The sequence below is a fragment of the Spermophilus citellus genome, assembly GCF_964194105.1.
Source record: "Spermophilus citellus genome assembly, chromosome: 8".
Taxonomy (NCBI): domain Eukaryota; kingdom Metazoa; phylum Chordata; class Mammalia; order Rodentia; family Sciuridae; genus Spermophilus; species Spermophilus citellus.
Window position 1 is genome coordinate 134,896,898 of NC_138189.1, and position 11,733 is coordinate 134,908,630.

Genomic DNA, 11,733 nt, shown 5'->3' on the forward strand with positions numbered 1-11,733 from the left:
ATAAAAATAGGAAGCATCTCTATGGAAATGGGAGAATTTATTCTAGCATCACAATTTAAGTGCAATTACAATTTTTCTTCTTTTTTTTTTTTTTTTTTTTTTTTTTTTTTTGGTGGTGCTGGGGATTGAACCCAGGGTCTTGTGCATGTTGGCAAGCACTCTACCAACTGAGCTATATCCCCAGGTCCCAATTAAAATTTTTCTGTAATTTATTTTGATCTTGGCTAGTTTACAATGTTAATGGTGTTTAATAGATTTTTATTTTATAACCATTTCTTTGCCATTCTTCTGAATTTATTTTGGATAAGTTCATATTTGTTATCTTTATTTTTTGATATCTTGTCCTACCTTTGTGGTAACTTGACCTGAACATTAGATTTTTGAAAGAAAACTGAATTTCTACTTTATTTTAAAACTTTTTTGGCTGGGTGTGGTGGCACGTGCCCTGTAATCCCAGTGGCTTGGGAGGTTGAGGCAGGAGGTTGAGTTCAAAGCCAGCCTCAGCAACTTAGATCCTAAAGCAACTAAGTGAGACCCTATCTCTAAATAAAATATAAAAAAGGGCTGGGGATGTGGCTTAGTGGTTAAATATGTTTTTGCTAGTAGCAGACCTTTTGAAGAGTCATCTGCATCAGTTATTTCACACAATTAAAAAAGCAATTCCACAAATTTATAAGTAAAATGATGAAGGAACAGAAGTTGTGGCAGTTATTTTGGTTCTTGGTCTAATACAAAAGTAGAAAAAAAGTTCAGTGCTAAATGCTTTTTAATTATCATCCTTCCTATAGTAAGACTAAGTCATAGTTACATGGTATGTCTGTGTGGGGAGCTTTTCTAAACTCATGAATTTCAAGTTGGTTGTACTGTTTCACACTTGGCTTCTGGCTTCTGGGACTTTTGGTAGGCAATACTTGGTTGGATTTCATTTGTTTGCATGTTGTTTTTGTCTACTCTCTGTTTTCTTTCATTTCTAAGACAAGAATAGGACCATTTATACTTCAGTTGTATAAAAGACAGCCAATTCAAGATATATGTGATTAAAAATTAGTGTCTAAACAAAATGACCCCTTTTCTTTTTCCACTCTCTGTAGAAGCCAGCAGAACATGTGTCTCTTTCGAATCCAGCTCCCCTTTTAGTTTCTCCAGAGGTACATCTAACTCCTGCGGTGCCTTCTTTACCAGCCACTGTGCCAGCCTGGCCAAGTGAGCCTACAACTTTTGGACCAACAGGTTAGAGAAGGATTTATCAAATGAACAACCAGCAAAAAAGCTTCCAAGTCAGACTTCTAATTCTTGAATGAGGGCTTGATTGCAGAAAAGGACTAAGTGTAGAGAGTCTCAAAGAGCTTTCTGTGATTCTCTGCTTTGCTCTGCTTCTAGTGTGGGAGGGCTGAGGTCTTTGCTGTTGCTTAAGGTGTACTTCTATTATCCTAGACACATGGAATTTGAGCTGATTATCACCACTCTTTGCTTTGGTTGCTCAGCACTAACTGGCACTACAGTTTACTTCCACCACGGGTCAGCTCTTTCCCAGTTGGACTCCTTGCAGACCTTGTGTCTTCTGAGACCTACAGTTAGATATTGACTCAAAGCTTTTTTCTTAGGCTCATTTCCTCTCTGTGTCCTGAAGAGTCCTGGGTTGATACTCGAATTAAAACTATGTTAGATTGCTTAACAACCTGCTGTTTTACTAGCTGTTTCACTAGCAGCATTATTTACTTAATAGTGTAATATAAACATATTTCTAGAGAATTATTTTTATCTTTTTGTAGATTTTGATTCTTGTCCCTCTCTTTTGTAGGTGTCCCTGCTCCGATTCCTGTTTTATCAGTGACACAGACTTTGACCACTGGACCTGATTCTGCTGTGTCTCAAGCTCATTTAACACCCTCTCCAGTTCCTGTGTCAATTCAGGCAGTTAACCAGCCCTTGATGCCTTTGCCTCAGACACTGAGCCTTTATCAAGACCCACTCTATCCTGGGTTTCCTTATAATGAAAAGGGAGATCGAGCCATTGCACCACCTTATTCACTGTGTCAGACGGGGGAGGACCTGCCTAAAGGTGAGCTCCTCCAAGTTCACATAGGTTGAGTAAGACATAAAAAGACGAAAATGCAGGCCAGAGACTTGTTTATTAGCCAGAAGGAGGACTTAATTGGGAAAGACGGCAGAAGTTTGGCTTTTTTTTTTAAAGAAGTGATTTTTGTGTTTAGTAATGGTTCTCTTCAAAAATGTCATTTTTTTCATAAACAACCTTGAAACCATTTTGAATTATATAAGATTTAACATTTTGTCCCATCATTCCATACGTAGAACACATATAAAAGCTTAAATATAGTATATAATGTCTAATAAAATTATATAATTCATAATTACATAACTATATTACATGATGTTTATATTAGCTAATATTAACATTATATAATTTATCTCTAGATTAGCATTTCTAACCTGTTTTAATGTGCCTGTTTCAGTTTTGTTGAAGTGTACATAGAATTGAGAACTTGGGGCTTTATGGGTTGATATTTTCATTAATTGGACATCTAAACATCAATGAATTTTCTCAACACTGGTCTGGCTTTTGGGAGATATTGATATTACTTTATCTGTTAAAAAATTAAGAAGATTGAATATAATATTTGTAGTAACTCGTACAGTACTATATGTAGCAGTTTTTTAAAAATAATTCTTTAAAATTTGTTTTTCCCCCTTATTTTTAGGGATCTTACATATCTGTAGCCTCTATTTTTAGTTTACAAGTTTTCATACCTGTAAAACTGGAAGAGTATTACAGTGACTGCTTGTATACTCTTCTTCTTTTTTAACTTTATTTTACTTACTTGTTTGTATGTGGTTCTGAGGATTGAACCCAATGCCTTGCCCGTACTAGGGGAGTGCTCTGCCACTGAGCTGTAGCCCCAGCCCCTGTAACATTTTGCCTAGATTGATGTGGGTAGTTTGTTTTTAGTCAGTGAGCTTATATGGGTAATGGGCTAATGACAAATGAATAAGCAGGAGTGTACTGTTCTACTAATCATAGTATCATTAAGTTAGGTTTATGTGATCTTATCATTCTCCCCAGCATTTTTATTTCATAATTTTTTAAACCTCACTGGTAAGTTAAACACTTGAGTTTCTTTCATCCAGATTCAGTTTTAATCAGATAGGAATATTAGTTTAAACTATTATGGGATTTAGATGTTAATTAGAGGAAAAGCATACAGAATTAGAATTGCTTAGCAGCCTGACTTTTGTGGTTGTTTTCTTTGAGATAGGGCCTTGCTGAGTTGCTAAGGATGGCTTTGAATTTGTGATCCTCCTGCTTGGGCCTCTGGGATTACAGGTGTGTTCCACTGCACCAGTCCTGAATTTTGGCTCTGTTGGTTTTTATGTTTTACATCACAGGTCGGAGAATACAATTCTAGTAGATAAAATGCTCTTTAGGAACTGTGTATCGATCGAGATGATGAAGAAATGCTTTGTGAATGTATATTTTTAACAAGCGAATACTTTTGTTTTCAGATAAGAACATTCTTAGATTTTTCTTCAATCTTGGAGTGAAGGTAATTTACATTTATCATTTTAAAGTTGTTTTATTATTAAGTTAATTCTGTTTTAAATTATTACCATAGTGTTAATCTTGTTTTATCAGGCAGTAACCTCAGGTTTACCAAATATTTTCTTAAGAACCAGAGTTTTCAGCATTTTACAGGATGCTTTTTGGTGGTGTAGAGGTTCTTGTGTTTGCTTGTTTGCCTCTTAGTTAATGATGGTTTAACTTAGGAATACATTCAGGAATTAACCATAATTCCAGGGACCTCATGGAAATGTCCTTACTGGGGAAAGTGGATGAAACTTCTGGGTTTGAAGTTCTCTTTCACGGCTTATATAGCTGTGTATTCCTGGGTAAGCCACAGTGTCTCTGAGCATGGCTTTCTTCATCTATAGAATGGTGTTAATGTTTGCTACCTGCCTCAGTTATTGAAAGGACCAAAGGAAATAACAAATGAAAGTATTAGTATGTGAAGTGGGAGGCTTGTATGTTCACTAGCATAGCAGAGAGGTCCTTTGGAAATCAGTCACCTAAATACTTTTTCTTAACAAGAGGCTAGAGAACTCTCTGTCAGTGCTAGGCTGTCTGTAGTTTCTGTGGGTTCTAGATATTTCAGAGAGGAAATAAAGCACTCTGTCCTGGTCTAGTGACCAAGTTTCATAAGGCCTTGTGCCATATTCAGCGCCTGGTTTTGCATTTATGTAGGCTTTATCTAATTGGCTGGTTATATTTTCTTCATATTTTGGTATTTAGCTGAACCCATGCAGAGGAAGGATTTGGAGTATTTCATTTTGAACATTAGCCTTCTTTGAGTAGAGGATCTAACCTAATTTTTGCAGCTGGAGTACTCTGGGGTTTTCATACTCATTGAGTCCTGTCAGTAAAGATCATCTACTCCTCTATCAGCATTTTCCTTATAGAATAGGTCCAGGCAAGTGAACCGGATGGCAGGGTCATACAGTCAGTCAGTGGGAGAACCAGAAAGTGAATGTAGGTCTAGTTAAGCTGCCAGTTATAGAGATGATGTTTCCTATCAGCCTCTGTAGCAGGACTTTGGATTGGTTTCAAGACAGGAGCAAAGGATGGAATCTTGAAGGGCAACACTATTTTCTTTTTCCTGATGGGGGTATAGCAATGATCTGGTATTTGGACTGTAGGTAGGTTTGTGTTCTTTATAGGCATGAGAAGCTTCTCTTGAGCCTACTGTTTTGAGATGGGTACACTCAAACCTTTTTAATTTTCCCTTTTATTTACTTTTACTATTTTGTATCTCTTTCAGGCATATAGTTGTCCTATGTGGGCCCCACATTCTTACCTTTACCCTTTGCACCAGGCCTACCTGGCAGCCTGCAGGATGTACCCAAAGGTCCCAGTACCTGTGTATCCTCATAATCCTTGGTTCCAAGAAGCTCCTTCTGCTCAGAATGAAAGTGATTGTACTTGTACCGATGCACACTTTCCTATGCAGACTGAGGCCAGTGTTAATGGTCAGATGCCTCAGGCAGATATTGGACCACCGACATTTTCTTCACCTCTGGTTATCCCTCCATCTCAGGTGTCTGAAAGTCATGGACAGTTGTCTTACCAGGCTGATCTTGAATCTGAGAACACTGGGCAGCTTCTTCATGCTGAATATGAAGAGTCACTAAGTGGCAAGAACATGTATCCACAACCGTCCTTTGGACCTAATCCATTCTTAGGCCCAGTTCCCATTGCACCTCCTTTCTTTCCTCATGTTTGGTATGGATACCCTTTTCAGGGGTTCATAGAAAATCCTGTAATGAGGCAGAATATTGTCCTGCCTTCTGATGAGAAAGGAGAATTGGATCTGCCTCTGGAAAACCTGGATCTCTCTAAAGAATGTGGTTCAGTCTTAGCAGTAAATGAATTTCCAGAAGCCAGGGGTGAAGTTGTACACACTCTCCCTGAAACAAGCGTGAGCAGCAAACATGAAGGCCGAGCAGAGCAGTCATCCCAGACCCGAAAGGCAGATCTGACCCTGGCTTCTGCACTTCCTGGAGCAGAGGGAAAGTCTCATCTTCCTTCTCAGATTCTAAACAGAGAGAGAGAAACTGTGCCTGTTAAACTTGAGCCTAAGAGGACCATTCAAAGTCTGAAAGAAAAACCAGAGAAAGTAAAAGATCCAAAGACTGCTGCTGATGTGGTCAGTCCTGGGGCCAACTCTATGGATAGCAGAGTGCAAAGACCAAAAGAAGAGAGTTCAGAAGATGAAAATGAAGTGTCTAATATTCTGAGAAGTGGCAGATCCAAGCAGTTCTATAATCAAACTTACGGAGGCAGGAGGTACAAAAGTGATTGGGGCTATTCTGGTAGGGGTGGATATCAACACGTGAGAGGTGAGGAGACCTGGAAAGGGCAGCCGAGCAGAAACCGGGATGAAGGTTATCAGTACCATCGAAATGTCAGAGGACGTCCCTATAGGGGCGATAGGAGGAGATCAGGGATGGGAGATGGCCATAGGGGACAACACACCTGATGGTTGTTGCTCTGATGTTTTAGAACAGAAGCCCTTTCTTAGGTGGAGTATTTCTGGAGGCTTTAAAAAAATACATTAAAATAAAAACCCAAATTGGAATTATCTCCTCCCCTCCCCCTTTACCCTCATTCCCATTCTGGATGAGATTTTGGACATGAGTCAGGGGCAGGTGAATTTTTGGCATTGCCATTTATCTTCATTCACAATCTGTTTTCATTTATTTATCGGGTGACTGCCCCCATAAAAACTAGAAAATAAGTTTGTTAAAGTATTTTTTATAAACAGCCTAATATAAAACATTATAGATTTAGTGTTTGGTTTTTTTCCTTGTAAAAGTTTGATTTCAAATGTTGGAAATGTGTGCTTTATAGTGTTTACTAAAGTGACAAAACACCATTGGACACAGTATAGATTCCAAAATATAACATTGCACCAAATAGAAATGTATATTTTATTATGCAATGCCTTAGTCATAAACTGGGCTCAAACGATTCTCAGCCTAAAACACTGTTGTCTTTTAAAATGCTTCCAACCCAAAGGCCTTTCATCTCAATATCTGTCAAACTTGAATAATGTCTTCTCTTTAATATTACATATAAGGCAGCCTATTAACCTGTGTCTTTGAAATGTATATAGTTCTTTTAATATTCATAGGGTATATTTTTGGTGAGTATTTGTTGAATTTGAGATTGCATACAAGAATAAATGTTTAAGAAATAGTAGGAAATTCCAGTGAAATGGCTGTTTCCACCAAGAATTCTTAGCACTGGTGTAAATATCATGGTGCCTACTCGAAAGAAATGTAGATGCTATGCATTTTGAAAATAATCTGCATCTGTTAAAATTGCAGAAGTTTTTTAATGCCACTTTAACACTAATGCACTGACAGATTCTAAATATTTTGTGAGAAGAAATGTTAAAAATTTTTAGCTTGACAGGTTTCTATAGAGAGTGACTGTTTTGTTTTTCCCTTGCACCATTGGTTTTGTATCACTTTACATTTGCATGTTCAATTTGTCATGGCTGGAATTGTACGAAAATAAGAATGATTGTAACTTCTAGTTCTTATCTAGAGGATGCTGCTAGAAAATGGTTTTGCTTTGCATTTTATAACTTGTTACTCTGGTAACATGTCTTCTATCCCTCTTCCTTCCAGTCTTCAGTATTTACTAGAGTTCCCTTTGCATGTTGCACTCTTCTCATTTGGAGATTGGACTCTAACTAACACAGTATTCATTCATCTGTGTTACTTTGTAAAAATAACTGTAGCTTGTATTTCTTATTTGTACATACCAATGTGAAAATCTACCCTTTTTTAAATGTTGAGATTATCTTTTGATCAGGAAGTTTGAGTGCTATGCAAATAATACAGTAATTTTTCTTTGCATGCCATGTGTAATATACCTAGCCAAAATAGATGTGGTGGCTTTTTTTTTTTTTAAAGCAGATTACTTAAAAAGCAAATATAATTCACTTGAATTGACAAAGCAGATGAGTTTTCTGGGTTCTCTGATAACCTGTAGGAGTGTGTGGATGTCAGCTAGGCTCAGTGAATCTCCACTGTACTGTAATAATGGTTATTTACCTCTGTGCTGTTTTAATTACCTAATGTCTATGTAACTGCTGATTTGGGTAGTGATTAGCATTTAGATATTTTGTAACATAGGATTTTAGAGAGCACTTTGAAAGATAACATTTTATTATGATGGTGCTAGGTAAAAATTTGTAAAGACTGGGATGGTTATATGGATAGAAAAATTAAAAGAACCTGTTGAGGAATTTCTGTTGTCACCTTCTAAGCTAGAGCAGTTGTTGAAGGTACTGCTGAAACCTGTTTTTCCTTAACATCAGTAGCTGAATTATGAAATGAGAAGCTTAGATGGCTCTTCTTTTTCAGCCCCCCCCTTTTATTGTAGGTTAGTTTATCTGATAATTTCTATTATGAAAATCATTTTTGATATAAATACCAGATTTAAAAGTTCAGTGTAAGTTTGATCTCAGGAGTAAAAGCAATTGTTTCCAGTGTCCTTTATTGTATTGACTGGGATTTGATCTGTTTCTGGAAATGTTTAAAAATTGGATAGCACAGAATTCTGTTGGTTTCTTCACTATCATCCTACCTTACCTCAATTAACGAAAGACTCATCACTCCTGAGGGAAGCACTGATTTGCTTCCTGTTTCCCATCTCTAACCTCCAGCACAGGGTGGAAACAGTGCTGAAAGAATTTTAGCAGATGGTACTTTTCTCAGTGACCTCTGGAATAAAAGAACTCTGACTTTTGTTAGTTTTAAAATTATCACTCTTTGCATGAAGGTCAGTTTTTTTTTTCCTTTAGATTTGTTTTTAAATGTTTTAGTCCAGGGGATTTTGCCTTATGCTGAGGTCAAACTAAGGCCAAGCAAGCTTTTGTCCTTCATATTATAAGTGTATGTCATATTATATATTGACTTGAGATAATTCTATATAAGAAAAAGGCAGAAGGGTAGAATGGAGAATCATTTATATTTTGATTTGGAAATTATGAAACTTCAGCATATTATGATCAGACATATTTTGAAGAACAAATGTTTAGACTGACCAAAGCTCACTTGTTTTTGCTTAGTTAGGTGCTTCTTCTGAACTTGAGTCCAGCTCCCCTTCTTGTAGTATTGTGCATATGTCTCTTCTTCAAGTTTATTTCCCTCAGATCCATCTTCCATTCTTGCCCTCCATGCTCCTTGTAGCAGGATGCTGGCAGCTGTGTTGTCCTCCTGTTGTTCCTGGTATTCCATGAGTCCACTGTCATGGCAGACCCAAGCTCAGACCTGCCTCCATCTGACAGCGGTGGGTTTCTTGAAACCACAGTGCTGAGACAGCTTATCTGAAGCAAACTCTATTCTTGCAGTGTGTTGTTTCCTTTGTGAGTCAAGGGTGAATTAAAATGCCTGTGAACTGCAAACTTGCTTAAGATTGACTTGGTGCAATAAAGTTTCTTTCTAACCATTTCTGGTTTAGAAAATACTCAGCCATCCTAGAAACTAGCAATATTTATTTTTGCCTCATTTGTTTTGCCTTCAGTTTTAGATGAGGTAAATGTTTTCGTCTTTCACTTATGGGTACTAAGCAAGGCCCATTCCAGTGTTGCTGAAGAGAATGTGTATTTGGCTACACTGTTTCTGTGTACTGTATTTTGCTCCCCATTTTATGTCTAAAGGCTATTGTTTTTGTTTTAAAATCTTAATAATGGCTCATTTCCAGTATGTCAGTTTCAAAGAACTAAGGTTTGCTACTAGTGTCAGCCATTTACTCTCCCACTGATTGGGATTTTTCTTTCTTTTTTTTAGAAGAGATTTTCTCCTCCCTGCCCACTGAAATACAAGTTTTAGAGAATCCTTTAAGAGGGGTGGGTGCATGTCTTAATGCTGGGAAGCAGCAACTTTGGGGTTGGATTTACTTGAATGGATTAAAAATTGCATTGTTACAGAGCTAGAAAAATTTACGTATAAAAAATGATAATAGCCTTACACTGAGTACAAATAATACTTACAAGCATGTGAAGATGTGATCATTTGTGATGTTACTTGTAAAAAAAAAAGTATATATACATATCTTTTGAAGTGTTGAAAGGAAAATAGTACTTTATATTCTTTATCATATCACTTTTTGTAAGTGTTGAATATATTCCTGTTTATTTTTCTATGTTCTGTTTTGTAGCCTTAAGAAGTGTTTCAAACATATCTGAATGTACAAAATAAGAGTAAATGCCCTACATGGTGTGATGCTGCATTATATATAAAACTGTGTGCATATATTAAATTTTGTCTCTTGATCCTACTTGTGATTCTTTGGCTTCAAGGGTAATCAAGTAATATAGCATATAAATCTTAGTAAGCTTTCTTAGAATAAGGATGGTTTCTTTGGCTCTTTCACAGCCAGAAGACAATTCTTTTATGTAAACTAAAAGTCATTTGGGATTTGTGACCCATAGGTGATATTATTTTCCACATTACTTGCCTAAGGTCATACAACTACCAAGTGGTGGGATTTGGACTTGAACCTAGTTCTGTAGTTTTACAGCTGATGCTATCATTTTTTTTCAGCAGCCACAAAATGAATTGAGAATATGCAGGATACTTGAGTTGATGAGGGTAATTTTTTTTTGCATTTCTATTAAATGTTTTCTGAAGGGAAAGCAAATTGAAAGCTTTGAAAACCCAACAATTTTATTTTTAGGGTTTTTTTTTTTTTGCAGTGCTAGGGATTGAACCCCAGAGCCTCTGTGCACGCTGGGCATGTGCTCTACCACTGAATTAATAACGTTTCCAGCCCACCATTAAATGTTGATGTTTTGTTTCAGAACTGGGGATTGAACCCAGTGATACTTCACCACTGAACTACATCCCCAGCCCTTTCAAAAAATTTTGAAACACAATTTCCCTAAATTGCTGAGGCTGCCTTTGAACCTGTGACCCTCCTGCCTTAGCTTCCATAGTTGCTGGGATTATAGGTGTGTGTCACTCTGCCCTACTAAATTCATTCTTTTATTAAACCAAGCCAAGTATTTGTTTAAATATATTTAGAATGTGAACTCTCAGGAAAGTTTAGCTTCCTCACAAAGCAGAACCTGAAACAGTGCTCATTCAGTGCATGTATTTAAAAGAGAACCTGATACACATGGGCACAGGAACAGCAAGGGACAGAATGAGCCAGTGTAAAGAAAAATCACAGCTGGGGCAAGGGATGTAGTTCAGGGCAAGAGCGGTTGCCTAAGCCCTGTGAGTTCCAACCCCAGCACTACTTACAAGTTGGACAGCTTGCTTGAGAAGTTTCGTAAAATATGATAACATTGTTGGGGAAGGAGTAATGGGTAAACATTTATCTATTAGTTGGCTAGCAGGTTTGCCCATGGTCAACAGAAGCCAGAGATGAGAACAAGATGTCCAGCTGGGTGGGATAAAGTAATTTGTCCTCAAGAGGTGCAAGATGGGGTTTCTCTGAAGTTTTCTATAATTAGAAGGCCTATCCTTCACCTAGAATAAATAGGCTTTTCTATATAACATTGAAGTACTTGGGTCCAGAACTAGGGAAAAGTGTGAGAATGGAAACAAAAGAGGAAGTCACTATGCCCAACTTTCCTATACAAACCTATGCGTCCTAATCACATCTTGTGAATCCTGGGTGCCTCAATTGTTAAGTACTTTGGATCAGTGTTTCAAGAGGAGCTATAGACCTCATCATGTTGAAGCTTTTTAGATGGATCCTTTAATGAGTTTACTAGAGAAAAAAGGCTTCAGTTCAACCCTTTAAAAAAATACATACTGGTCTTCTAATTACATTTTGTTTTTCATTTGGATTTGGGAAAAAACAAAAATGAGAGTAAAGGCCAAAGATGAAGAGTGTGAGAGAGGTTTTTTAAAAGCTTTTTTTTTTTCCTTTTAATATTAACTGGCAGATAATTGAGAAACTTACCTTTGGACTGACCACCTTTTAAAGATGAGTAGAAAATGAGCTTTTTTAAAAAAAAAACCCACTAGGGATTAACCCGATGTGTTACTTGTTACACGTTTTCTGCCATTTACTTTGTAAATTGGGTGTTAGTAAAAGCATTTAATTAACTTTGTAGTTAATCCCAAGGGCACCTTGCCACTAAGGTACATTCCCCAGCCTTTGGAATTTTTTTTTTCCTTTCTTGGCACAGTTGT

General features: G+C 37.1%; 1 protein-coding gene across 1 annotated transcript in view; it reads left to right on the forward strand.

Annotated features, from left to right (window-relative positions):
- Positions 1 to 9,865, forward strand: part of OTUD4 (OTU deubiquitinase 4) — a gene marked incomplete at its 5' end in the record, with an annotated part of 43,659 nt that extends 33,794 nt beyond the window's left edge. Inside the window, 4 exons of the mRNA XM_081304467.1 lie at positions 1,092 to 1,230; positions 1,802 to 2,062; positions 3,523 to 3,563; positions 4,833 to 9,865. Coding sequence (XP_081160593.1) covers positions 1,092 to 1,230; positions 1,802 to 2,062; positions 3,523 to 3,563; positions 4,833 to 6,050 — 1,659 coding nt within the window. The 3' untranslated portion in view covers positions 6,051 to 9,865. The remainder of the gene's footprint in view (positions 1 to 1,091; positions 1,231 to 1,801; positions 2,063 to 3,522; positions 3,564 to 4,832) is intronic.
- Positions 9,866 to 11,733: the final 1,868 nt, after the last annotated feature.